Source organism: Coffea arabica, chromosome 2e (genome assembly GCF_036785885.1).
Source record: "Coffea arabica cultivar ET-39 chromosome 2e, Coffea Arabica ET-39 HiFi, whole genome shotgun sequence".
In the NCBI taxonomy this organism is placed as follows: domain Eukaryota; kingdom Viridiplantae; phylum Streptophyta; class Magnoliopsida; order Gentianales; family Rubiaceae; genus Coffea; species Coffea arabica.
In genome coordinates, this window is record NC_092313.1 from 22,013,376 (window position 1) to 22,041,237 (window position 27,862).

Below are 27,862 nucleotides of genomic sequence, written 5' to 3' on the forward strand. Positions count from 1 at the left end.
ATATCTGTCAAAATCAATTCTATTCCCTAAAATTCTTAACAAACATAAAAAAGATGAAACAAAGAGAGAAAAAAAAAGTAATAATTAAAATATTTTATTATTTTAATATCTCGAGGAATGTTAAACTAGTAGAAAAGACTTCTTCTTGGCTTGGCTTGCACTCGACTAACTTTATCCTTTCCTGCATCCCATGCATACCTTCATTCGACTAACTTCTTCTTGGCTAAATCACCTGGTTAACTTTTTTTTTTTCTTTGGTAAGTTGGTTTTCTTTTCCTCTGGTTTCTTTAATGGTTTTATTCTATAGTTTTGTGGAAGAATTTCAAGGTAGTGAGAAAGATGCAAAGAGATGAAAACAAAGAGCGAAGTTCAACATATTCCATTTGATGCATTCTTAAATTTTGATTCTCTTTTCCCCATAAACAAAACAAAGATGAATTGTCAAACCTTGCTGTGGTCCTACCTCCCTCTCTCATTCTTTACTCTTTTTTTTTTTCTTTTTACAAGTTTTATATATGGATTCAGGTGGAACTCTCAATCTAACAAGAGAGAATGGGAAGAGAAGGATTTAAGGTTGATTTCTTGTTCTCCTAGATCTATTTATTGTTCCTTGCTAGTTGAGTTGAGTCTTATCAATTATTTAAGTCGGACTTTTCCTAAATGGGCTGATATGATCTAGAGATCCAAAACACTAAACAGGCCGATATTGTTGGGACTAGTGGAAATCGGGGTCACCTCTCATTTCCCTATCTTCAGATTCCTCGATCCTTAACGGCCTGTTTTTGGCAAGCTTTGCAACACTCCACTGATGCTATGTGTTTCTATTACATTCTTTTTTCTCTTTTTTTTTTATTTGCCACAAATGCAATTAAATCACTAATAGAAGTAGATGTGATGAGGTATTCAGAAAATTGAAATGATGTTTCCTACTTAAAAAAAGAAAAAAGAAAAAAAATCGGACGTGAAGCCACGTGGAGATTGTCTTTGTTAGTTCTTTGTTTTGTTCTGTATATGATTGTACCAGATAGGGCGGGACAGGGTCTTTGGGTTGGCCCAACGCTTTTGCCTTCCCCAATCCCATTCATCTTTTGATCCCAATAGTTACTGGATTTGATAACGCATTCGGGAGATATCCAACCAAAAAAGTGAAAGAAACAAAAAGATGGGAGGGGAACAAACATTGTGAAGTGTTTTTTCCATGGACAGTTCGAGCCGAATCCTTACCCTTGATGAAGATAAGACTCATAGTACTGGTGCATGCAACTTTAGAATATATGGTACTTAGTTATACCACAACCAAGATGAAGATGGGGTACAAGAATCTTTTTTCCTGCATTACCATTGGGTATTGGTTTTTAAACGGGTCAAGGAAAAGGCCTAAAAGCTAAAAGGCAAAATGTTGTCACAACTCACAAGAATCCTTAGAGAACATAAGCGCTCTTGTCCAGATCCAGCAGCGTGGCCAACTTTGCAATTCTTGGAATAGAGGTCCTTCATTAATCTGCAAATATTTGAATCCATCCAATAATCAGAAGAATACTAACGTTAGGCTATGCTAAGTAGCACTACCCACTAATGTAATCGGAAGATTGAATTCGAAATAATAACCCCTTTTTTTTTATAGAAATAGAAGTCATAATTATTAATAAATTGGTTAAAAATCGTCCAGTGCGATTTGCTCAGTTAAATCTAATGATTTTCAAATCAAATACACATATATGTGTGTGTGAGAGAGAGAGACATGTTTATTAAAAACGCATTAGAAAATGAATGGGATGATTATTAAGTACTATATTGTTTGAAAGAGGAACTTACGGACAGCCGTTCGGCAAAACGAAATAAGAACAATGAGTATGGCAAAGCCCGCTACGCTTCCCACGATGATTGCTACTGTTTTTCCTACTTCGTCATCGTTGCCATGGGAAGAATCTATTTGCATTTGTAAACACCAAAAAAACAAAGGGGTTTCATGGAGCAGAGCTGTCCAAAATATCCGAATTTAGAAAGCAAACTGGACGACTTCCTAAAGAAAATATATTCCTAGATTTTAACAACTAAGGCCAATAATTCTTCCTAGGCAAGTATGATTTTTATTTCGTGCATACCTGTAAGTTAATGCAACACCAATCGATTACACTGATTAAGGCAAATGTAGGCACTAGAAATTCAAGTCGATGATAAAATGGTGACACCCCATTTCCAGCAATGAAATGACCAGATTTTGTCCCAAATTTTTCGAACATAAAAAGATAAAGACTAAGGCTGGACTGCTAATTCCCAAATCATGATTTTATTCAAAGCAAATATACTTTTTATTGGACTACTGCAATATAGTCCTAGATTTTAACAATTGAAGCTTTATAGTTTTTGCCATGCAAGCAAAACTTATATTGGATGCTGGAAGAGACTAATTTTGACTAAAGAGTATCACTATCAGCATTGCTCTATTATAGAATACCGGTACCTTCCTTTTGGATACTTATTCTTCACATCCCGTATTGGCTTTCAACACGAGAAATTGCCTTAACTAAAATGCAATGCACTTGATTGCACTAACTGGAAATTTGACTTGATGATAAAAAGTCGACACCCCTCTTCCAGCAAAGAAATGACATTAAGCGTGATTAGGAAAAGTAGTAAGTAGAATATGGCAAAGCTCATCATTAGACCCAAAACAACAGAATAGGTAAACTATTTGAAAGCTTAGAAAAGAGAAAAGAATATATGTAGACCCTGTGCTTTAACTAAAAGTTGGATTCTCATTATCTGCAGCACTCCCAATTGTCTTGAGATTGAAATAAAGTAGTCAAGCTGCTTAAAGTAGCACTTACTGGGTCATGAAATTTTAAATCGCCCATTGTGCGGACATGAATGGAAGTAGGCATCATATCAAGAACCTAGTTAGGAATCGCGGTAACTGGGAGTATATGATTAGGGTTATGCTACTGCTAAAGTAAAACGAATCAAGCAAAAGCCAAAAAAAGAAAGGAGCTGTAAACCTGAGGAATCGTAATATCCAGATGCCCAATACCTAGCATAGCATTGTGCTAAAAAGACATCTGCAGCCTCAGATGATCCACACAAACTCTTCAATTGCACAACAGCATCAGCTAAACAAGAAGAACAGTCTGCCTCACTCAAGTCACCTATGCACTGTGCATAGCCTTCAACTAAGCCCGAAGTACTCACCCTAAAACTTATAGAACCCTGCATATTAGCGAGAACAGCATCTCTTCTCCTCAAGAACTCTGCATCACTGCTTGCACTTTTGCCACACTTCTTGTACCTAAGACTTGTATCCGGGTTACCGAGAAAATCTATGTGCTCATATCTGAGAAAGCAGCCATCAAGTTGCAAAATAGCTCCGTAAGTGTAAGGACAAACCAGATTAATTTGGTTAACCGCACTTGCCATGCATGTTGCACAATCCCTTGTTTCCAAATCACCCCTACACTGGTATAAACCATATATCGAGGCTTCAGCTGGTGCTGAGCTATCATTCCCGAGAGCAAAGCTGTTGTAAAGAGACTGAGAGGCTGAGTTTACTGCTGAAGATAGTAAAGTGTTGAGGTAGGTTACGTAGGGAGAATTTGGCTGGTACTTTCCTTCAGAGCAGTCTGAATAGATGAAAATATTAGCTTTGACATGGTGGCTTTGGTTAGACAGAACCAAGAGAAGAAAGAAAGAAGAGAGCCTGAGAGCTAAGGTGGTGAATTGAGGTTTGTGTTGTTGAAGGCTTCTCGGCATTTTTGATTGCTTCTGTTTTTAGTCAATTATACATTTCACTTGTTTTGTGTTGATGGTTTGTTTTGGTGGTCACAGAAAAGGTATTGATGCTCTAAGCTTGGCATTCTTCAATATTCCCTTTTAATTCTTTTGATAAAGGCACCAATTGGTTTTCATGGGCATAGTCTTTTGTCCCTGTATCCATCCTTGACCACGAATTAGATTCTTTCATAAATTTAGTCAAGTGGACAAAAAGGAAGATTAACCTGAATGTGTAATCAAAGTACTTAAGTGCCTTAATCATCATTCTGTGCACCTTTAGAGTTCCCTTTATGAAGTTAATAAAAAAAAATTATTTAGTGACCTAATAACGTACACTCTAATGAACCAATGATGCTTGTACAGTTCTGTCATGTTTTCCATAAAAGCTCCAAGGATATTGCAAAAGCGCTTGCTCGATTCCAAAAGAGATGGCACCATCTTACATCTAAGCTAGAAAAGAGTTTTGGATTATGACTGTCTTTCGAAATTCGTGTACATCCACCATCAATAACTAGTAGTTTACGTCTTAGTTGCTCCCTGTGCCAATTCCCTTGACACAGGCAAAGAAGTTAAATAGGTTAAAAGAGCCAGATAATAATAATGTCCACAGGGATTCGAGATTACGCAGAAACCGCAAAGGAGAAATCAAATGACACGACATTAGTTACTACTTGCACTACGTTATGGTAACGAAGCATATCATTGAGAATCAATCATACTCTTTTGACCCACTGGAATTTCCAAGGAACAGGTTCGACATCTTTTAGCAAACTTTTGCTGAAAGGACATGTTTCACATTACTTGGAAACTAATGATTGTTATGAATTTGAGTGCTGCAGGAACGACATGCTTGAAGCCGAGACTTTAAATTAAACAACATGGAACGCTTTAGCAAATGGTTCGAGTCGACTCATTAGGTGCTCGACTTGAATTTTATCTCAAATTCGAGATTGATTGAAGTATTCAATTGAATTTGTATATATTCGGCTTGATAAGGCATGAATAATTTTTTACATATTTTTATTTTTAAAAAATTATACATTAATTTATTTATTTGTAAATTTTACACATGTATTATTGGTAAAATATTATTAAAAATTTAACTAAAATTCCTAGCTTTAGAATTGAATTCAAGCATATTGAATTGAACTCAATTTTAAATTTTAAACTCATATAAGATTCGAGATCGAGTCCAAAATTCAAGTCGAACTCCATAGTATAAAAGTTCAATTCGTTTACAACCTAATTAAACCTGCAAATCAATCGAATTCAAAAAAAAAAAAATGTTGAATTGGATGACAGAGGATACTAATATGTGAAGAAACGGTCCAAAATTGTCTCGTGGATGAGGAAGAATTTCAGGGCCGCCCAAAACTATTAAAAAACCGAGGAGTGAGATGTGATCCATTATTCAATACCACTAATTTGAGGCTCAAGTCAGGTTCGAGGCCCAAAAGAGAAAGGTCTTGAAAATGGCGACGGTGTTAGTCTGCGTAAGGCCTCCCAGATGATATATTGGCCTTAAGGGCCAGAACGGAGTAGACTTGATTATACCCGATCATCCAGTGTCCGAACGACCCAATTTGTTACTGGATGGTTAGCAGGAAATATGCTTCTTGCTTGGAACATCCCCAGGTCAGGATGATTATAAAAATTTGATCAGGTATCAACCTATTCTCAAATCCCCACACTCAGTGGCGAAACCAAGACCCAAGATCAGTGGGGACAAAGATAGAAATGTATAGCAAAAGTTACGTCGATAATGCATTAAAATCACAGTTATACGAAGATATAATTTTCAATTACTACATATTTTACGATGAAAAATATGATAACAAAGCGATACTAAACCGCTATGTGAATAATTTGGTTTAAAAATTTATAGATTTTTCCTCACAATTTTGCAACGTGATTTTGAATTTTAAAATACAAGATAAAAGACATGTGAACTTGTTTTAGATTTCTAAAGGGGCAAGTTGAGGGAAGTTTTCTTTATAATTTTGTAATTATTCAAGTGTTGATGGGGGGATCTGAATAAATTATTATCCAAATGTTGATTTCTATTGTCTCTCTCTTTGAGAGTCCCTTCTCTCTCTAAGAGAGTTTTCTCTCCCGTAGTGGGTGGCCTTTTCCTTTCACTCTTTCCAAAATAACTAATAGACATTCTCCATTCAAGTTTCCACTTTCAGCAATCTTTCATTTCAAGTATTTCCTATTATAGTTTGGCGCCATTTTTCTGATCTAAATTAGGAATTTCTATTTTGGGAGCCTGGGATCGAACTCTGAGCTAGATCTGAAATTTTGCGGGAATGAATGCATTCAAAGTCTTCCAAAGTTTGTTCCAGGTTATATCTCTCAATTGTTGAGTCAAGTGTTTGTCTCTCGTCGTTTCTTCTATTTGTTTGTGGTGTAGGTACTTGGCGAGGAAAGCATAGAGTGGCAGCTCCATTCTGCTCAGCTGAGGTAAGATCGATTAGCTTGGAGCGGTTAAGGTCTGTGGTTTCTGCAAAGGATGGATAATCTGGAGGAGGTGATGAGGAGATTTACTCTCTCAAACTCTGAGAGACAGGGCGTATGGCTGGAGGAGGAAGAGTTCACAAAAGGTGTGGAGGAATGCAGTCTGAGTCTGATGGGGAAAGTCTGGGGAGAGAAGAAAGCGAATACAAATGGTGTTAAGAGCTTCGCGGAGAATATGTGGCTCCATCCAAAAAACCTGAAGGTGACGGAGATCCAGACTAACCTGTTTCAATTTTCGTTTGCTCAAAAATCAGATCTGGAGCGAGCTTTGAATGGGAGGCCATGGATCTATGATGGACAGCCGCTAATACTGTTGAAGTGGAGGGAAGGCATTGAGGATGATTTGGAAGTGTTTGATAAGGGGAGGATATGGGTACAGGTATGCAATCTACCCCTTCACTAGATTAATAGAGAGGTATGGAGGAAGATAGGAGAATTTTCAGTGATGTTTTTGAGATAATCATGGAGGCAAAGAGGGGAAACATATGAAATTACTTGTGGAATTTGATCTGACTAAACCTCTCCCTAGAGGCACTACAGTTAAGTCTAATGGCAAGTTGAGATAGGTAGAATTTAGGTATGAAAAATGCCCGAATTTTTGCTTTTGTTGTGGGATCATTGGCCACAATGAGAAAAATTGTGGTTTTAAAGGTTCTGCAATGAAAGAGGAACAACAATATGGTAACTGGCTAAGGGCAAGTTTCCCTAAGAGTCCTAATAGAAAGAGTAGTAGTGAGAAAGAGCAAAATCCGAGTAGTAACAACCACAAGGAGTCCACCTCATGTCACAGTAATAATAATGGACCTCCAAGCTTATTTCTGACATATACTGAGGATTTCCATATAGTGGAGGGGAATACCTTAAGGACAGCAGTAGGTACTGTGGGGTTGAGGGAGGAGAGTGAGGGTAAGGAAAACTTGCAGGGAACTGAGGGTAGTAAAGGGATGAAAGAGAAGGAAGTGCAAGGGAGTGTAGAAGGGGGTAAGGGAGCAAGTTAAAAGGGAAGTTATTACAATAGGGAAGGTTTAGGAAGTAGGGGAGGGAAAGACTGAAGAGATAGGATTAGAACAAAATTCAGTGGGGGTGATGTATGATCAAGGTTGGATGGATTGTGAGACAGAAAAAAGGATGGAGCAACTTATAGCAGTTGAAATGAAGGAGGTCAGGATGGAGGTAACTGACAAATGGGAGATAAGATGTGGGAGGTTGAGTGCTAATCCTCATATTGCAGAGAAAGGCAAGGGAAGGAACTGTAAGGGGTGGAAGAGGGTAGTGCAAGAAGTGGGGAGAAGGGAACCTCTGAGAGATGTGTCAAATGCGAAGCTCATGGCTGAATCATGGAAGAGGAAAGGTTCTGAGACTAATGTAGGGAGGGACAGTTTAATTGAGTCTGGAGGTAACTGGAAAAGGAACAGGAGGTCTGACCCGGAGGTGTGTTTTATGGAAGTTTCTGAGGTGGTGGAGCCTTCCCTAAATGGGGCTCCCAAGCCTCAATGAGAGCTCTAGTGTAGAATTGTCGAGGTGTTGAAAGCCTCTTGACAGTTCCCTTACTCAAGGAGGTTGCGTTACTCCACTTCCCCTCTTTATTTTTTCTGTCAGAAACAAAAAATAAAAAAAAAAGTGTCATGAATAATGTTAAGCAAAAAATCAAGTTTGACAACCTCTTTGTTATGGATCCTGTGGGTATGGTTGGTAGTCTGGCAGTGATGTGGAAGGATGAGGTGATTGTCAAAAAGGTACTGTTTACTAGTTTAATTGTTGATTGTTGATAGGGGTCATAAATTTAGAATGATGGTGTGTGTGCATTTATGCTAATCCAGATGACAGTATTAGGAAAACACAATGGGATGTGATTACTAGAAGGAGTCAGATATGGGGTGAGGCTTGGGCCATAATGGGAGATATGAATGATATAGTCTCTAATGGAGAAAAGTGGAGTGGCAGGGAAAGAGCAGATATCAGTTTTGAAAATTTTAGAGATTTCATTAATACCAATTAACTAATGGACATTGGCTATGAGGAAAAACCTTGGACATGGAGTAATAGGTGGGACAATGAGGGAGAGATCAGAGAACGTTTAGATAGAGTATTGGGATCTGGGAGTTGGTGTAATAGTTTTAGGAATGCAAGATGCAGGCATCTAGAGACCGAAGCTTCTGACCATTCTATGTTGTTGGTAGATATAAAACCTGCAATGGGGAAGAGGTGGAAGAAGAGGTTTGTGTTTGATAGGAATTGGCTTCAACATAAGGAGATGGGGAATATAGTTAAGTCAGCCTGGAACACTAGTTGTATAGGGTCCAGATTCTTCAAGTTTCAATTTAAAATCAAGCAGTGTAGAGTGGCCTTACTGAGATGGAACAAGCAGAAGGAGAGCAATTTTGGGAAAATCATCTTACAGACTAAAAAAGAGATGAAAGTGCTAAGGGATAGTAATGTAAGTGGAAAAGGGGTCAGACTGGCATTGTTGAAGAAAAAACTAGTTGCAGTTTATATGGATGAAGAGGTCTATTGGAGTCAAAAAGCAAAACAGAAATGGTTAACAGAAGGAGATAAAAACACCAAATTCTATCATGTTTGTGTGGCTGGAAAAAGGAAAAGGAATAGGATTGGTCTTATCAAGAAAAGAGATGGGGATTGGTGTAAGGATGAGGAGGAGACTGGCACAGAAATAATCCAATATTTCAAAGACATTTTTACTGCTGAGGCTCCTCAGGGCATTGATGCCATCCTAAATGAAATTTCACAGTCCATAACTAGTGTGATGACCAAACAGCTTATCTTACCTGTGACTGAGCAGGAGGTTCACAGAGCTGTCTTCTCTATGCATCCAAACAAGTCACTTGATCCTGATGGTATGACACCTATCTTTTTTCAAAAGTTTTGGTCTAACATTAAGCTAGATTTGATTAATGCTGTTCAGAGTTTCTTTCATTCTGGCAATTTACTAAGAGCTGTTAGTGAGACCTTGATCTTGTCTGATTCCTAAAGTTGACTCTCCTGTTGATATGACTTTGTTTAGACCTATTAGTCTATGTAATGTACTATACAAAGTTATTTTCAAAATTCTGGTCCATAGGTTAAGAAATGTTATCAGTTGCTGCATCAGTCCTTTTCAGTCTGCTTTTGTTCATGGTAGACAAATTCTAGATAACATACTTGTGGCTCATGAATGCATTCATTTCCTTAACAAAAGATCTGGTAAGGAGGGATTTATGTTTATCAAATTAGATATGTCTAAAACTTATGATAGGGTAGAATGAATTTTTCTAGAAAAATTAATGTTGAGAATGGGGTTCTGTCAGCAGTGGATAGGATGGATTATGGAATGTGTTTCTAGTGTTTCCTATGCAGTCAGTGTTAATGGGGAGAAGAATGGGTTTATCAAACCATCTAGGGGGCTAAGATAGGGAGACCTCTTGTCTCCTTTCTTGTTCCTTATTTGTGCAGACGGCTTCTCAGTTCTGCTCAATCAAGCAGTCAGACAGGGAAAACTAACTGATCTCCAATTGTCTTCTGGTGGTCCTAGATTATCTCATCTCTTTTTTGCAGATGACTCATTAATATTCTGTAAGGCCAAGGAAGAGAAGGCAGTGCAGTTGATGGAGGTTCTAAGGCAATATGGTGATGCTTCAGAACAACTCATCAATATTGAGAAATCATCAATTTTCTTTAGCAAAAATGTCCCAACAGGGGAGAGGTTGAAGGTGCTTGAGAGAGTGAGAGGGATGAAGAAGGTTAAACAGAGCAGGTACTTGGGTCTACCTTTGGTAATTGGTATATAAAAAACATAAGTATTTAACTTTGTTAAGGAAAAGGTGATTAGACGGATATCAGGATGGAAAGAGAAGTTGCTCAGTATGGCTGGAAAAAAAATGCTACTGAAATCTGTGGTCATGGCTCTTCCAGCATATGTGATGTCATGTTGCAAGCTTCCTAAGGAACTTTGTAGGGGTATTGGGAAAGAGATGGCTAAGTTTTAGTGGGGAAGCATGGGTGAGGAGAGGAAGATGCACTGGTTAGGATGGAGTAAGCTATCTGAATTTAAACAGAATGGGGGATTGGGCTTTAGAGATTTAGAAAATTTCAATCTAGCATTTCTGGTCAAGCAGCTATGGAGAATATTCACTAGGCCAAATTTGCTGGTAAGCAAGATCCTTTAAGCCAAATACTTCAAAGAAACCTCGATCTGGAAGATGAAGAGGAAACACACTGATTCCTGGTGTTGGAAAAGTATTTTAAGTGCGAGGTCATTGTTGGAAGAGGGGGTGAGGAAGAAAGTGGGAGATGGAACGACTATAGACATCTGGAAGGATAGATGGGTTCCTAGGGTGGCAGGAGGGAAGGTGGGCACACAACAGGATACTGACCTGGGATTGTGTAGAGTTAGTGAGCTGATTAAAAATGGGAGTTGGAATGAGGAGTCATTGGGGAGGGTGTTTGCTAAAGAGGATAGGGAGAGGATTTTGCATATTTCCTTGAGCCTGCAGGATACCAAGGACAGACTCTTCTGGGTACACACTGCCTCTGGGGAATACACAGTCAAGTCTGGATACAGGTCTGCTCAGGAGAGAAAGGTAGGGAGGAGGGTGAGAGATAGGCATGAGGAATCTGGAAGTAGAAATGAGGTAAATGCAAGAGGATGGAAAGTCTTATGGCAACTTAATATGAAGCACAAACTGAAGCATTTTATTTGGAAATGTATGAAGGGTATCCTGCCAGTCAATAAAAACATCAAGGATAAGAGCATGCAAGGCAATCCACTGTGTAAATGTTGTGGCTTCTTCTCAGAGTCGACTGAACATATGTTGTTTCTATGTAGTCATGCAGAGTCTATTTGGAAAGTGGCTCCAATTCAGTGGGATGGATTGGAGAATTTGAGAGGGAAGTTTTGGTTGTGGTGGTTTGAGCTGGTGGAGGCAACAGCTAGGGAAAAGGGGGAGGAGCATATTATTTTCACAGTCAACCTGCTATGGCAAATCTGGAAAGATAGGAATGAGATAAACTTCAATGGGAAGGGTAGAGGTCCCGCGGTGGTGGTAAACAAAGCATTAACAGAATGGATGGAGTACCAGGAGATTCAGGGAGAGGGAAGGGAGGAAGAGAGAGAGTTAAGGCAAAGGACAGGGAAGCAAGAAAGATGGGCTGCTCCTGATAAAGGATGGATCAAGCTGAATACTGATGCCGCATTGAATCAGCAAACAAATAAAGCTGGCTGGGGTATTGTTGCTGGGGACTAGAAGGGGAAGCTGGTTGCTACATGGGCTTGTCCTTCCCTTACATGTTCAGTACCAATACTTGAGGAGGCATTGGCAATCAGAACTACAATGGTTAAAGCAGCTTTGGAAGGTTGGGAAAGAATTATTATAGAATCAGATTGTAAGGCTATAATAGATAAAATAAAGAAGGATACGGATGATGTGGTTATATCCACAGTCTTGCAGGATATTAAGCTACTAAAACATAACTTTGAAGAATGTTGTTTCTCCTTTGTTCGTAGGGAGTTCAACTCGGTTAGTCATAAGTTAGCAAGATTTGCTCTAAATTTAGGGTGTGTTGTTGACTGGAAAGCTTGTTTTCCAGTTTGGTTGCTTGATAGTGCTCAAGCAGATGTTGAGGAGTAGTTGCTCCAGGGTGTGTAACTTGGTTTTGTTGAATGAAATGTTGACGTTTTTTACAACAAAAAAAAATAAAAATTTGTTGATGGGGGGCAATTGTCCACCCTCAACTAAATGTGGTTTTGCCACTGCTCACTCTCTTATATCAGTATTTAGTGTAGATTTAGTGGGTCCCTCCCTAATTGTTCAATATTTGTCATTTAGACCTCCAAGTATCCAATTGACTCCCCCCCTCCCAAAAAAATGAAGCAAGCTTAAGGTAGTGTTAGAATAGGAGGAAGTTTGGGTTAAGTAGTAAAGTAAAAGACATTATAAATGGTCAAGTAGGAGGATTGAATCTTGAATCCAGAAACTCCCACTTATTAAAAAAAAAAAAATTCTAGTGTTAAAATAGACCTGAATTCACCTCCCAAAGCAATTCTTAATGGTAATGTCTATAAGAAAATCTTTTCTTCTAAGATCTTCACTTTTCCGAATGTTTTTCCATCTTTATAAAGAGAGAAATATGCTTATATATGGGGCAGTCAATCAACCTTGTTTTAACTGGATTTTGACGAATCCAATCTCGGGTCACAAAAGAAATAAGATTCTCGAGATTTTTGGGCTTTCAACTTCAAATTTGTAATATGAGCTACAAATATGACCTAAATTCTACCTAGATTGGTTATATACGTTAGGTTCAGCCCCAATTTTTCAAGCCAGACTCGGACCAAGTCGTACTCATTTGCTCAACCAAAAACAGTTTAATTTTTGTGAATTTCGTTCCATCAATGATGAAAGAGATTAGTAGTAGTTTGTAATTAATTAATATAGCCACATTCAATTCATAATGGGAAAATCGCAGATTCCTATGTTAAGTACGGACATAAAGCCACGGTTAGCTTTGCCTCCTTCACTAGAATAATTGTTACCTCGTTGTCTTGTCTTGTATTGTTCCATATGATATGAACCTATTGATTCAATTCGAGATAACATTTTCATGGATGTATCATATATAACGTTGACGACTCAAATAGACAACACTGCACAAGAAAACCTCTTACTGTATTTACTAGTCAAAATCAACTACGTAGTATGCAGTTACAGTATGGCTCGCTCCATGAAAATGACTCTTTAGCGGTAAAGAAAGCAACCAAAATGCATAAAAATAGGACGACGGGTTAATATTTATATTACTGGTCAGCGGTAGATGATTGGTTATATAATATATAATTAGAGAAATGTACAAAAGTCCACTCAAATTCGAATAAAGAAAACAAAAAAACCAGTGCAACGGGGTTTCAGATTTTTATTCGCGTCAAACACAAACACATGAATTGGCTAACCCATGCATCTCTTGTTAAGAAAGCAGTATTTAATTTGATGGTCGTTTTCCCAACATGCTATTTTATCCAAAAACCAATTTGTTCTTTTGCGCAGAGGTCTTTTCTGGCTCCGCTTACGGTTTAACATCTCTTTACGTCAAAGATACTGAGTATTAAACAAAGCAAATTCAAGACATCGGAAGATAAATGAATATGGCTGGCGGCTGATCCTTGGCCAACTACATCATCTTAATTGGAGATTGCACATCAGGACGTTTTTGTACCCTACATGGTACGTTTGAAGTTGAACTTCTGTTATAATAAGATATCCTTAGTTTGGTAATAAAACGTATTTTGGATCCAATTTTCAACTCCGTATGCATTGGCCACTTCACAGTTTTCCCATATATGAAAAACTTGCTAATGGCTGTTTGATATCGACCTAATCATCCTGATCCATGGAAGATATATGCTTTTTAATTCGAACTCATCCACACGCAAGCTCTTGGGTATGGAGCATTTTCCTATGGAAAGTGAGAGGAGCCACTTGTTGGAATTTTATGAAGAGTCATTTGCTATGCAAAAAAAGTTTTATTTTATTTATTTTGGTTGAAGAGAAACTCTAAGGTATAGAAGAAGGAGAAGAAGAGAAGGGAGTGTTTGAGAGTCAAACCAACGAGATATATTACAATTAGCTAATCCTTCAAGATTTTTCAGATTTTTCTTTTGTGACGAAGGCAAATAGTGAAGTTCAGATAGATTCTTCAACAATTAGGATTTTAAATCAAAATTAAAGGTCATGTAACTGCCTCTTCAACTCGTGTATGGGTGTAAATTAACCGACCAAAGTCTCAAATTCTTCTTGTTTCCCAGCTCCCTATGAGCTGAACCAAAAGCCACCAAATATAAATAAATAAAAGAGAACTGCTATATGCGTCAATATGAACAGAAGAACGTAATGTTTCAATAATTAATTTCCTCACGGAACATTTTTCATGGAGCTGAGGTGCTTTATCTTTTTAGTTTTTTATTTTTTGGACATCCCGTTTCTTGAATGCATGGGAACTGGGAATCCCCTAGAACTAGAAGTAATACCCTAGGAAGAGGGCACTTTAGGCATAAACTCATGAGATGAGATGAACTTCCCATGACCAAAAGGAAACCTGAAAGAGAGGGCATGCAATACTTTTGTGTCTGCCAATTGCTTGAAGAAAGAAGAGGGCCACTGGACCACCCACCCTTGGCCTTTCTCTCCTCCTCATCTCTACACTATTGCACCTGCTGTACATCAACATTTTCGGCCCGTCAAGTTGGAGTTGGGGATTTATTGCTCCCACCAATTGATAGATGAACTTAGATTCACCACTAAATTCAGTAAGACGGGCGACAGGGACGCCTATGGTGATCAAGAACTTGATGGTAAAAGATTATCTTTTCTTTTTTCCGTCATGTTATTGTGAAAAAACCCTTAACAGAGACCGTTTACAGAATTATGATGACCAGGAAAAATGCTACTTCATAAGTAAATATCTGCAGCGACCTTATTTGGGCTGGGATACTTCTCCTCTTTTTTTCTTGAAAAAAAATTTTTTTTTTTGGTTGGTGTGGGGTAGTGGTGTCGTTTTCCCTTCGTCATCGATAAAATTTTATTGGAGATAATGATGTTTTTTTCCCTTTTTTTTGGGCTGTTAGAGGGATTAATCCTTTTTCTTGTTCATGTTCAACTTTGAAGATTCGAGACAGTTTTTTTATTGATACTTTTGGAAAGAAATAGAGAGACACTACTAGTATTATGAGCTTGAGACTGAGACTAAAGATGAAAGAACAGTGAAAACCTTATTATAGAAATGATAGCGTCTCTCATATCAACTATCGATTAAAATTAAACTGCAAGAAATATCTTAATTTTTCAATTTTGTTATGCAGTAATCATATCAACCTAATCACAATTGCTCCACATCAACTTCATGACGTTTACTCTGAAAAATATTTTTATAAAAATATATATATATATAAAAATCTCTGATTGGCATAATGGTCAAAATCATGTGAGTTAACATTTTAAACCTCATCATTTAATTATCTCTGCTTATAGGCCTGGTCTGCTTGATGAAAGTTTCACATTTTCTTTTTTTATATAACTCTAAAAAAAAAAGGTTTGGAGACAAATTGTCACAATGACTTTTTATGCAAAGCCATAAAAAAAAACACGTATTATATCAAATGGTGCTCGTTATTTATATATTTAAGTAAAATTAGTGCAACAAATTTTGTGTTAAAAGAAAAGTGATGTATGTTATCTATGTAGCATTTGTCTTTTGCCTCAAGCTCTGTATGTTGGATTTGTCTACTGTGTATAGACCCCTAATCCCAAAAGGATATGTCCCTCCAAGGTATAGACCCCTAATCCCAAAAGGATATGTCCCTCCAAGGTAGCTGACCTAATGGTGTAGTCCCTAGTTAGAGTATCCACCAGAGTTCGAACCTTGTAACAAAAATGACGAATAACCTAACAACCCAAATAAGGGTTGGAACCTGAAGTGGGACCAGGTCCTTTTTTTGGACAAAAAATAATAATCCCAAAAGGATATGCATTGTGTCTCAATTCAAAATAGAAACACGGACAATGATTCCCCAATATGAAATGAAAACTTCACAACAAATTGTAGTGTTTAAAGTAAAACCAAAAGACAAGCATTCATAATTCCACACCAATAAATTCGTAAGAACGAATTTTTGCCTACCTTAGATTCCATCGAGTGTCTTAAACGTATATGTATTATGTAGCAATCATGGATAGTATTTAAAGAACAATAAAAAGGATTAGACATCAACTTTCCAAAAAGTAGGGGATAAAAAGGAATCAAATGACATGGTAATATAGGGAAAATTGGACTATAATCTCTATAAGCTGTACACCTAAAAATCTATTACATCTATCAAAGATGATATGAAAGCCATAAAAAGAAAAGATAAGAAGATTCTTAAAACACGCACAGGCCAAAAAAATTATATTTTTTTTTGGTAGAACCCGGAAAAATAAATAGCTCTAGACAACCATGGATTATCGTCATCATCATCACGTAAGCTTGAACTTCAAGCTTGCCGCTTCCAGGTCAACAGTTTCCGGGTACTCCGGCCCTGCTTGATCCGGGTCTGAACATGCTCAAACTCCGAGATCCGACAAGGAATAGTAATAGCACCCGGATGATTATACCCGAATTCCTCCTCGGCCTCCCTCAGCAGCTGACCAAACAAAGGGTGATTAAAGTAAATCACAGGCACCAAAACCCTTTGAAAATCACCACCTGTCTGGCCCACATAGATCGCCATATGACCTTTCGGCACCTCCACCGGCTGTGGCTTTGCTCCAACCGGTTCTTGCCCGGTTTGCATGCAGCCACGGCTCATGGCCCGACCCTGGACCAAATTCTTGGAGGAGGCGCAGCAGATGTCTTTGGCTTTGGACCTCAGATTGTGGGTCCAGCTGATCAGTCTGGAAATGGCGTTAGCCCGATAAAATGGATGCGGGTCCAGCCGGTGATACCTCATCGGCAAACTGTGTCGGCGGAAAACAGACCGGAAAATTGTGTTGACCCGGTGTCTTAGCAAGAAACCTCTGATCTTGCCCATGTTTTGGAAGGAAACAGAACACAAGAGAAATTTTAAAAAGTGCAGAAAACGGATTCTTGGTGCAAGCTTTCGAGTTCGGGTACTTGCTAAGAAAAAGGCCAAGGGTCAGCTATGGACATGGCTAAACGGAAAAGAGTTAGACAAACTTCAGATAGAGAAGTGGGCACGTTGGACATGGCTTACAAAGTCGACGTTACTGAGGAATGGTGAGTTTTTCTTTTTCATCCGAAGGTTTTCGATGCCTACGAAACATGTCTCGAGCTCCTCCTATTGCTTTCTGGTTTTCAAGGTGGAAATGCTTCGGGCAGTGGTTTGGAATTGGTAATCGAATAGGAAACGTAAGCAAAGGAATATATATATATAAATATATAGGAGGGGTCGGAGAGATTGAAGGGTCAAACTTCAGAGCAGGTGGAGTGAAAGTTTCTTGGCAAATAGTCAGTTGTAAAGAGTCAGCAAGCAATTTGATGGAGGGCCTATGAAGCAATTTCCGTATATTTTAACTCGAAGAAAAAGAAGCTGTTGAGATCAGAATTTTTCATGCGTTGGCCAATTATCATTGTGAACGGCTAGAAAAAGGGGCCCTTGGGAATGGGATGCTTTAGTCTTCCCTTTTTTCCTCTTTAGTCTTCCCAAATTAGTGGAAATTGAAGGGGCAAGCAGTTTGAATAGTAGTACTTACGATTTAATAATTAATGTAGTGGGCAACAGCTTGCAGCAATTTGTGTTTTTTTTTTTTTGATATTAACAGTAGTAATTGAATTGGCAATGTCATAATTACCGCTGGCATGCAACAAAGCAATGGAGTGTAATTTGTTTGTGCAACCAAATCTCTACTCTACCCTGTATATAGTTTTTTATTTATCATTTAACAAAATAATTGGCTTTAGAATCGAGTTATTGAAATGCAAATCTTTGTCGGGTGTGCCTCTAATACATTTGAGTGGAAAAGGGAAATGTTATTCTTTATTTTTTTTTTTTTGTTAACTACACTCTCACGATTTATTCTATTATATAATCTAATAAATGAAAATTATATGATAAAGATGATAATGGAAATGTCAAATTAATGTCAAATAACTTTTCAATCTTAAATTTTCTTTTGGGGGTAAGTTTCAACATCAATTACTTTTCACAACTCACCTTATTTCTTTTTTTTTAATGCAAAAAGTATTTCGATTAATACTCTTGCAACAGAGATAATACGAAAGTCTAAATGAATTACATAACTGTATCCAAATTAACTCCCTAACTAGATTTAAATCTTTGATATATTGAGACAAGAGATTTGAAAAAAAAAAAAAACTAAATACTAATTGATTGCTAGAATTGAGGGGTCATCTCGTGATTACACCAAAATGGAATTTTTAAAATGTTTGAGATTGCACCAATGAAGAATAAATAGGCGAATATTTATGTCTAGTGTGGACCAGTTTTGAATGGTTTTCATGAACTTGGCAAGATGTATCAACGTGTTCATTGCATTTCCTTCCACCTTCGTCACATTATTATTTTTATTTTTAAATAAGTTTTCTGTTTTAAGGTGCCCCGATTAGTACATTTAAATAACACTCAATCTATTATCATCTGAGTACACGTATTAATCGCTATTACCCTCTCTTTTATTTATACACTTTCCTTAATTGACTTTTTTTAAATTAAAAAAAAAAACTTAAAACGTACCGTGTATTTTTTTTTTTTTTTTTTTTGTATTTTGAGGATCATTTAATGAGTACCCATTAAACAAATCTTTTTGCATTTTCTTAGGCTGCTAAAAACGACGGCGGGTGAGACTGACTGGGGCAATTGATTGATTATTCAAAGTTGGAGGAGAAAACGCAACAAAAGAATGGGAGGGCGGTTCCCAGGAAACCAATGAGCAATACCCACGTATACGCTGGGATTGATACTGCAAGAATTTTGGAATATGCGACAAAGACCAAGACCAGGTCTTCAACCGGGTTATTCTTATAGTACTAGTTACTAAATTTCATCACGTCGCCACTTGCCACCAGATCCCTCCATGGTAAAGTTACATCAGTTAACCATCACTCATTCAATATCTAGTCTAGTGGCTGAGGAATATTTCTCTGGCTAGTATTTTGTTTGATCGACGTCAAAAACAGCAAGAATCATGCGCAAACAATAATACATCAACCATATCCTCAGGACCATTTTTAGATTGTCCTGTTTTAGCTGCCTGTAATCTGGGTTTTTATCAAAATGGAGGAAAGTTTTGAGAAGAAAAAAAAAAAAAAGGAAATATAAGCTTAAGCTTCTAACTAGTTTTATTTCAGTTGTTTTATGCCTATATTTCGATGTGTTTGATATTGATGTAGAACGAGGGAAGTGTGGATTCCACAAGACTGTCAAAAAATCGATTAGGGTTCTTAATTTGGTCAGTCTAATATATTTTTATTTAATTTTTGTTAGAATTATTATTCTTATTATTCATTGTAATTATGTTGGCAAGACATGAAAGAAAGAAGAAATCGAGACTAGTTTTAGCTAGTAAAAATCTGCGAGCAAATCCAACCACACGTCTTCTGAGTTGGGAGGTTAAGGGTTCAAACATTGACTCCCATCAAAGTTGTCACTTAATATAGTTTCTTTTAGATCCATACGAGTGTATAATGCACTGATAGGAATAAGCGTAGATGTACATGATGATAATTGACAAAAAAAAAAAAAAAAAAAAGAAAGAAAGAAAGAATCCAACCAGGCACGAAGCAAATGCTACTGCAAATCTAATCCATAAAGGAATCCAACTCTCTCCGTCAATCGACGACTAAATCCAGCTCTCGCAGGCAAGAGACCTGAATGCGGATCCTAACACTGAAATCCACCCGTAGATTCAGTTCTCCTCACCAGTCACCAATGGATCCCCCGCCAGATGATTATTGGCAGCTAAACACAAAGTTTAGTTCGTTTAGGGTTTTTTGTGTTATGTTTATTTTCTTGTTAACTTGGACTCTTATAATATATAAATAGGTGTATCTTGAACTTTTTGTATTCATTTTTATCAGCTGTTTATCAAATCATTAGTTAGATATTTTAATCGTTGTGAGTTTTCTCACATTCTAAGGTTCTTTTGAATCTTGCTTAATTGGGATTTGATCATGTATTTTATACGTAATTTTCAATTTAATCGAATTCGTATAGAGTTATAGTATAATTTTTTAAATCAGAAAAAGTTAAATTGAACATTCGACAAATCATAGAAAGTTCATTTATATAAGGATAATATTGATATTTCACGTATAAACGTTAGATTGAATGCTTTGCATCTAAATTTCAATTTAGTTAAAAGTACAGAGAGTTATAGTGTAAATTTTCAAATCGAATGAGTTAAATTGAACATTTAGTAAATTATGAGAAGTTTTTTTGGCATTTTATCCAATGTTAAACAAACAAAAAATGGATTCAATAATTGAGGTACAGGATCATTTTTATATGAGTAGTTTGTTTGGCTGGATTTGGTCGACTGCTTTTAATATCGGGAAAAAGAAGAAAAAATGAAGCGAAATTTGGGAGATTGGAATCGCACCTTGGACTTGGAGGAGTATAAAGTGTACAAGATCGTTCAATCTCCGTACATTGTTGTTATGTACGTGCGATCATCCGGGGGCTGCCGAGCAGCGGACAATTCTAGCCCAATCACGGTTGGGGGGCCCACATCATGCCAACATTTCTAGACGAATCAAACTTGGCGGGCCCAGCTTGGGCCAACCTGATATAAAATTGCCAACAAAGAATGAACTAATTTTCAAAGTGGTGGGCTACCCGCTAGGTCTTCTATTGGACAATAGGGCCCCCGCAATCTCGAATGGATTGCTCTTTTTAATTTAGCCATTATCACTTCCTCTGCAATTATTGTTATTATTATTTTGGGTCATTTTGGATTAGCTGTTTTTTGTGGTATTTTTAAAAAATTTTACTGTAACAGAATTTTTATAATATATTTTGAGATATTTTTAGAAAATATTTTGGGATATTTAAGATTAGAAGAGTTTTTAGAATATATTTTGAGATATTTTTTAAACATTAAAAAAATTAAACTACTTTTTAGGGTACATTTTAGATTTTTTTTAAAAAAAAAATTAATAATATTTGAAAAATTAGTTTTTGAAAAACTCAGCAATCCAAATTCAAAGGAAACACTCCGAGTGTGTTTGGATAGAAGATTATTTAGAACAAACAGTAGTGTAACAATCTTTTGTAAAATAATTTTTGTGATGTGATGTACGTAAAATAAAGAGTTGATTAAAAATATAAAAAGATGATTGAAAATTATTACTTATAATTTAAATAAAATAATAATTGAAAAAGGGGTATCCAAACACATCCACATGTTACACCAAAAGATAAAACACAGGGTACGTTTGGATTGGTGTTTTTGAGCCTGTTTTTGAAAAACTGTTTTTCACATTCCAAATGCTACAGTAAATGTGTATTTCGAAAACAACTTCAAAAACACCAATCCAAACAATATATCAAAAACAACTCCAAATATATTTCAATTATGCATATTTAATTTGTATATTTTAATAAGTATATTTCAATTTGTATATTATAATTATGTATTTTATATGTATATTTCAATTATATTTTAATATATTTTAATTATATATTTTAATATGTATATTTCAATTATGTATTTTAATATGTATATTCAATTATGTATATTATATATATATATTATATTAATATAAATATATTTATTTCAATTATGTATAATATTATATATATTATGTCAATTGAAATAAATATTATATATTTATATAAATTTATAAATATATTTATGCAATTTTGTTTTATAATATAATATATAATATATTATACATTTGTATAAATGTACATTTATACATTTATATTAATATACATAATATTAATTTTACATTTATACATAATATTAATACATGTATACATTTATATTAATTATATTAATACATTTCAACATAATATTAAAACATATTTGTAATATATTAATTTATACATTTATATAATATTCATTTATAATTTATACATTTTTAATAACATACACTTATACATTTAAATATACATTTATATTATGTATTATATATAATATAATACATTTATACATTTATATTAATATACATAATATTAACTTTACATTTATACATAATATTAATGTATATATACATTTATATTAATTATATAAATACATTTCTACATAATATTAATATATATTTATAATATATTAATTTATACATTTATAATAATATAAACTTATAATTTATAATATATTTATAATATTCATTTATAATTTATACATTTATAATAATATACACTTATACATTTATAAATATATTTATAATATGTATTATATAGAATATAATACATTTATATATTTTTATATGAATATATAAATATATTTATTTATAAATGTATTATAAATGTATAAATGTATATTTATATAAAAATTATAATTTATACATTTATACATTTATAATTTATAATTTATAATAATATACATTTATACATTTGTAAATATAAATGTATTATAAATGCATAAATGTATATTTATATAAAAATATAAAAATTATAATATTCTAAAAATACTCAAAAATATGTTTCAAAAATACCTCTAAAAATAATCCAAAAAAATCTACAGTAAAAGTTTTTCATATAGTTTTTGAAAAACAACCCCAAAAACAACTAATCCAAACGGACTTGTTTTTCAGATTCGAAATGCTACAGTGGTGTTTTTGAAAAATAACCCCAAAAACAGCTAATACAAACGGAGCCACAGATGAAGGAAAAGCACATGCTTTTCTTGGAAAGTATCGAATTTATATGGGGTTCTGCCCGTCAAATCTTTTGCTCTTTTTACTTTTATCAAGATAATGTCTGACTTGTAGAGGCTCCATTGTTGGTTATTATAATTCAAAGAATAGTTGCATTATTGAATATGCGCACCATGTAAAGCAAAAGAAAGGAGTTATCTTCTGAAATCAGTCAATTCTACAAAAAAAAATAAATAAATAAATAAACAGAAATCAATCATTTAAGATCAAGATCAAAATGGAATTTTCAATACTGTCGGAGTCAAGACATTTCTTCCCGGGAGCATTTTCAACACTGACGAAAACGAAAGTACGTGAAAAGATGGACATTTGGAAAAAATAACTCAAGGCTATAATTGACACGAACAGACTTGTCAAATCTTGGCTGCGATAAGCCATCTACAGTATGCAACTCTGAATTTAGTACCAATTTGGAAATTTTTTTTTTTTTGGAAGACAAAAGCAAATTTCATTAACGGGTTATCGAACTAATTTCGAAAAAATCAATTATCACATTAATAAGCGTGACAGTTACCGATAATCTGATTTCTTTAGCAATCATCTGCGTGTATCGATAGTCCAATACTTGGTGCATAAAGTAAAATACGTAAGTTTGCATAAAGATTCTTCTGCTCTGTCTAATCTACAAAATATGTTTCTTGCTAGCGATGACATAATTAGGGCCAAAACCAATCAAACAAAAAAATCAACCCACGAAAATAGCCTGAAAAGGCCTTGCTAATTGATTATTTCATCAATTTACAATTAGAGAAGGTGGAAGATGAATGAAGAAGAAGAAACTTTAAATTTTATGTTATTAGTTAACTTATTGTAGTTGGTTTTTAATCAAATCGTAAATTGATTTTTGTATTTGGTCGGTTTTATTCCTAACTCCATTACATTTAACGCCCAAAATTGACACAAATTCTTAAACTAAGTTTTTTTTTTCAAGGACTTATTTGCAATAATTTATAATTGATGTGGGCAAAACCTTGCAAAATGAATAGTTTAGAGGCCTATTGAAAAAAATCTCTCTGTTCGGATTCAAGAGTTTTTCAAAAATTAATTTTTCAAATACTATTAAAATTTTTTAAATATACTCTAAAAAGTAGTCTAAATTTTTTTAATGTTTAAAAAATATATTCTAAAAACTCTTCTACTCTTAACTATCCCAAAATATTTTCTAAATTATATTATAACAACTCTGCTACAGTAAAAAATTTTAAAAACATCCCGAAAAATAGTTAATTCAAACTGATTTTAAGAAACTTCTTCTGACTATTAGGTTAACTCCGGTAATTAAAGAAAACTAACCTAAACACGCACAGTGAAAGAATAATAGACTGCCCGTTAAAACCGAGATTATAACTCTTGGTATTGGAAGCGAATTCACAAATTGAGCTGATTAAATACGTTTCTTCAGTTGAAATGGTCAGTGCTAAATCAGCGGGAAATCGCACTTTCTCGTTTTAATGGGCCTCATCGACCTACACCGCCATAGCCAATGGCATTAGACGCTGTGGGCCTTTTCTTCCCCGCTTTAATGGAACTAGAAGTACGCGACTTTGACTCTTTTTCTCTCTCTCTCTCTCTCTTTTTTATTTTATTTTTTCTGTGTGCGTGTGTATAAACGGGAGGTCTAGAAGTAGGCGACATCGACTTCTTCTAGAAGTAGGCAACTTGAAGTTGTACAACCACGTAATCATAAATGGAGGGACTCTTGTCTGTACAAATGTCACACTCACACTCATAATTTTTGACGTTATTGGTATAAGTGATTTTTTTTTTTTAAATACTATAAGTGGAAGAGATCAAATTCATGACTCTCACTTATATTATCCACTCACTCAGTCCCCTCAAGTACAAGTGAATTTGATTCTTCCTTTAAGAATTTTTTCCTTGTGAATGTATTGACGGATAATATGAAACCAATCCAAAGACCATACGTATATTTTAACATCATAGACTTTAGTTTTACCAAAAGTGCAAGTATTAAAGTGACATAAATGCGATTTTGCGTAAATATGTTTTTTAAAAGGTTTTTCTAACTGTGACTGGTAGGCATTTAATGCCAGTATTAAATTGACATAAGGTTAGTGAGCACTTATTAAAACGTCTAAATTACATATAACCTATCTTATGAATCGGCACGTTGATAATTATTACCCGACCTTATGTTTATAAGCTTTTCATGCTTAATTTTATATTTTCAAAATACTATAGACATGACCATTGGTCAAAAGTTAGATGGCTCAAGTATTAAAAGTTCTAATTTTGAGTCTCACAAAATATTATATCATTCTAGCTGGATGTTATAGCCATCATACCACGTGCTAAATTTACAAAGATATTTTTTCTTTATATACAGTAATTAATTTCACTTATTATGCTTCTTAAAAGGAAACTTCTCAATGTCCATTCATTTACTAAGGCTAATCATATTGCTAGGAAACAATAGGTGGGACAACAAATTTTGACTTAATAAACAGCTTTGTCCTCCTTTGTCAATATTCATTGCCTAGTTTACCTAATAAGCATATGGCACACATTTTATCACCAAACCATTTCAAGGTTCGCCTAATTAACTTAATTAACAAGAGAGTACATCTTTTTTAACTCTAACTACTAGGAAAGTACACTTTTTGTCACTCATCTAAAGAAAATGTATGTTTTTCAGTTCCAAATCATACATTTAATTAGTCGAGTTACCATTTTTGCTAAATAAAAAATTTGGTGACAAAACAAAAGAATCTTAATTACTTTAATAATCATATTTGCCGTTTACCAGCTTGTCCAAGGCAAGTTCGTCATTAGTTGAGACTTAAAATTCCTCCTCGGCGGTAGGTTGGGAGTGAAGTTGGCAATTTGCACTTAAAAATATTTAGTTTGGGCTGGATAGGTCTTGTCCTTTAACTATTTGTGTAGTCCAGTTGAGTCCAATTTTTCCCTCATGCGTTGCCAATTGTTGAAAATAATAATAATAAACATTTGCAGCCGTCTAAATTCCCAATCAGTCTACGAAAAGTGCCATCCCACATCTCCCAAATGCTAGAAATTGTCATCCGCCATCTTAGGAGCAATTTCACTCCTCAAGTCAGCAGCAACTCCATATTCCATATCCGAAATCTACTATCCTACTCCCGCAATACATCCACTTCATAAAGCACTCCCTTCTCAATAAGCATACAATTGTTTGGAAACATTTCACTTAATAGAGAATTTTTGATAAAAATACTTGTCCAAACATGAATTTCACTCAATTTTTCTTTGGCATTTGCATTTTTTTTTTTAATGAAACGGAACCAACATTTGTTACGTATGAGTGTACTACGTATCCGTATGAATTTAAAAAAAATTACATATAATAACATACTGATGAGAGATAAGATTTGAATTCTTAACCTCTTGTCCCGTCAAAACTTAGAATCTTTGACGGGGGCAACCGCCTAAAGGTCCAATGGTGCAGTGGAATACTGTTGTTGCTTTAGGCTTTCATGTGCTTTTGGGATAATGGAGACCATACTGCAGGGAATGCCACTATGGTGCGGAAAAGGAATTTGGTCCTTCATGGGGAGAAAAAGTTTGGACCTAACACGTATTGATGGGAAGAAAATAGTGACGCAAATGATTGGACTGCAGAGGATATTATGTCGACCGGAAACCGGGCAACAAGGTTAAAGCTTCTGTACGTTTATTAGGTTGGTGATGGTGAGGGGTAGGTGAATGTTGAGGTTAGGCGGATGATGGTAGGATGGTAGGTAAAAAGGGCCGATGAAATGAATAAAAAGAAATGGGGTGGACACAAGGGCAACGCAGCCAATTTCTCTTGCACTGCGACCACGGGACACGTATTTAACGTCGGCCCCGGTGATGCTTACTAAATTAAACAGCAAATTCCCGGTTCCCCAACCAAAGTTTTGGATAAAATGGCTAATTATGAAAATAGTTTTTCATTATTGCACTTAAAGCATTTTAATCATTAAATCTATATTGTGCAACGTTTTTTTTTTTGCATCATATTTAGTTTTTAAATTTTTAGACAACAAATAGAATAAATTGTTGAATGTGATTCACAATCTTATTAAATAGCATGTAACACAAGAAATCATATACTTTAGTTAAACAACTTTATCTTTTTCTAGTTACAATTGTATTTTCTATGACTTTGTATGGATTAAGTGTTTTTCAAAAAATTTTACTATAGCGGTGTAAATAAAAATTTTACTGCACATAGACAAGTGTTATTTGTAAGGTATTTTTTAAAATTTTTTGAGGTATTTTTAAAAAATTTAAAACTACCACTACCACTATGTCCATTCATTCCCTCTTCTTCCTCCTGCTCTTTTCCTCTTCTCTTTCTGCCTCCTCCCTCTTCCTCTTTCTCCCCCTTCCTTCTCTCCTCCCTTCTCACACCTCCTCTCTTCCCATGCTTTCCCCATCTGAATAAGATGGGAAAATTGTTTTGATGGAAAAACTAGAAAAAACAATTCCTGAAATGTCATACTGTGATTTCGAAAATATAATTATAGCAGATTAATAACATGAGTGTGAAAAAGAAGGGAAATCATGAAAAACAATGATTTGATACTTCCAACTGAACAAAACCTACATTGTGTTTCAAGGTTTACGCCAGCCAAAACGATATACTACACATCTAAATGATTCAACTAGCAAACAACTTATGCTATACATCTAACAAATCCAACGAACAACTTATATTGTACATCTAAATGATCCAACGAACAATTTCATCAACTATATGGAGATCATTCCGTATGAAATATGAATACTTTCTCTTGATTATAGTCTATTCAATTGAATTAGAAGAGATCAGATAAGGCCTCCTGGACATATTTGAGATTTTCCTATGTTATTTACTCATCTGAGGTTCAGTAGGGCACAAAGAATCCACCTCATCAGTCCAGCAATGCATATAAAGTGGAGGATCTATCCCAAAAACTTATCTCCATTTCATTATGAGTATTAGGGTAAGAGAAGGGATAGGAGGGGAGGGGAGAAGGATAGAGGGGAAAGAGAGAGGAGTGAGGATGGTGGTGGGTAGAAGAAGAAAATGTGGTAGGATTTAATTTTTATTTTTTTTTACTTCTTTTGGTATTTTTGTAAGTTGTCTTTGAAATTATATGTATTTTTGAGTGTTATTGTAGACGCCAAATACAAAAATAGTTTTGATAAAAGTCTAAATCCATACAGAGCC

At 35.1% G+C, this 27,862-nt stretch overlaps 3 protein-coding genes across 5 annotated transcripts; 1 reads left to right on the forward strand and 2 right to left on the reverse strand.

The window, feature by feature from the left end:
- Nucleotides 1-1,232: 1,232 nt before the first annotated feature.
- LOC113731784 (plasmodesmata-located protein 8) lies at nucleotides 1,233-3,879 on the reverse strand. Of its 3 annotated transcripts, XR_011840452.1 has the most exons (4): nucleotides 3,000-3,879; nucleotides 1,816-1,980; nucleotides 1,414-1,501; nucleotides 1,233-1,330 (listed from the first exon to the last, which is right to left on the reverse strand). XR_011840452.1 is itself a non-coding variant. In XM_027257213.2 (3 exons), exons 1-3 carry the CDS (start codon nucleotides 3,745-3,747, stop codon nucleotides 1,497-1,499), a joined length of 867 nt encoding a protein of 288 aa, XP_027113014.1. In that variant the 5' UTR covers nucleotides 3,748-3,871; the 3' UTR covers nucleotides 1,233-1,496. The 3 variants fall into 3 exon arrangements, 1 of the variants encoding a protein (XP_027113014.1); XR_003458593.2 differs by lacking the exon at nucleotides 1,816-1,980 and having other exon boundaries at nucleotides 3,000-3,873; XM_027257213.2 differs by having other exon boundaries at nucleotides 1,233-1,501; nucleotides 1,816-1,929; nucleotides 3,000-3,871.
- A 4,408-nt stretch (nucleotides 3,880-8,287) lies between these two features.
- Nucleotides 8,288-10,268, forward strand: LOC113728742 (uncharacterized). The gene is made up of 3 exons (XM_027253106.1): nucleotides 8,288-9,140; nucleotides 9,736-10,055; nucleotides 10,098-10,268. Exons 1-3 carry the CDS (start codon nucleotides 8,288-8,290, stop codon nucleotides 10,266-10,268), a joined length of 1,344 nt encoding a protein of 447 aa, XP_027108907.1.
- Nucleotides 10,269-16,303: 6,035 nt separating this feature from the next.
- LOC113731783 (uncharacterized) lies at nucleotides 16,304-16,840 on the reverse strand. Its single transcript, XM_027257211.2, has one exon. It carries the CDS (start codon nucleotides 16,838-16,840, stop codon nucleotides 16,304-16,306), a length of 537 nt encoding a protein of 178 aa, XP_027113012.1.
- Nucleotides 16,841-27,862: the final 11,022 nt, after the last annotated feature.

Coding starts and splice junctions, on each gene's coding strand:
- LOC113731784 (XM_027257213.2), bottom strand. CDS start 3,747: ATGCCGAGAAGCCTTCAACAACACAAACCTCAATTCACCACCTTAGCT. Junction 1,930..2,999: donor TGGATATTACGATTCCTCAG/GTTTACAGCTCC, acceptor AAATGCAAATAG/ATTCTTCCCATGGCAACGAT.
- LOC113731783 (XM_027257211.2), bottom strand. CDS start 16,840: ATGGGCAAGATCAGAGGTTTCTTGCTAAGACACCGGGTCAACACAATT.
- LOC113728742 (XM_027253106.1), top strand. CDS start 8,288: ATGGACATTGGCTATGAGGAAAAACCTTGGACATGGAGTAATAGGTGG. Junction 9,141..9,735: donor CAAGTCACTTGATCCTGATG/GTATGACACCTA, acceptor TTATTTGTGCAG/ACGGCTTCTCAGTTCTGCTC. Junction 10,056..10,097: donor GGTACTTGGGTCTACCTTTG/GTAATTGGTATA, acceptor AACTTTGTTAAG/GAAAAGGTGATTAGACGGAT.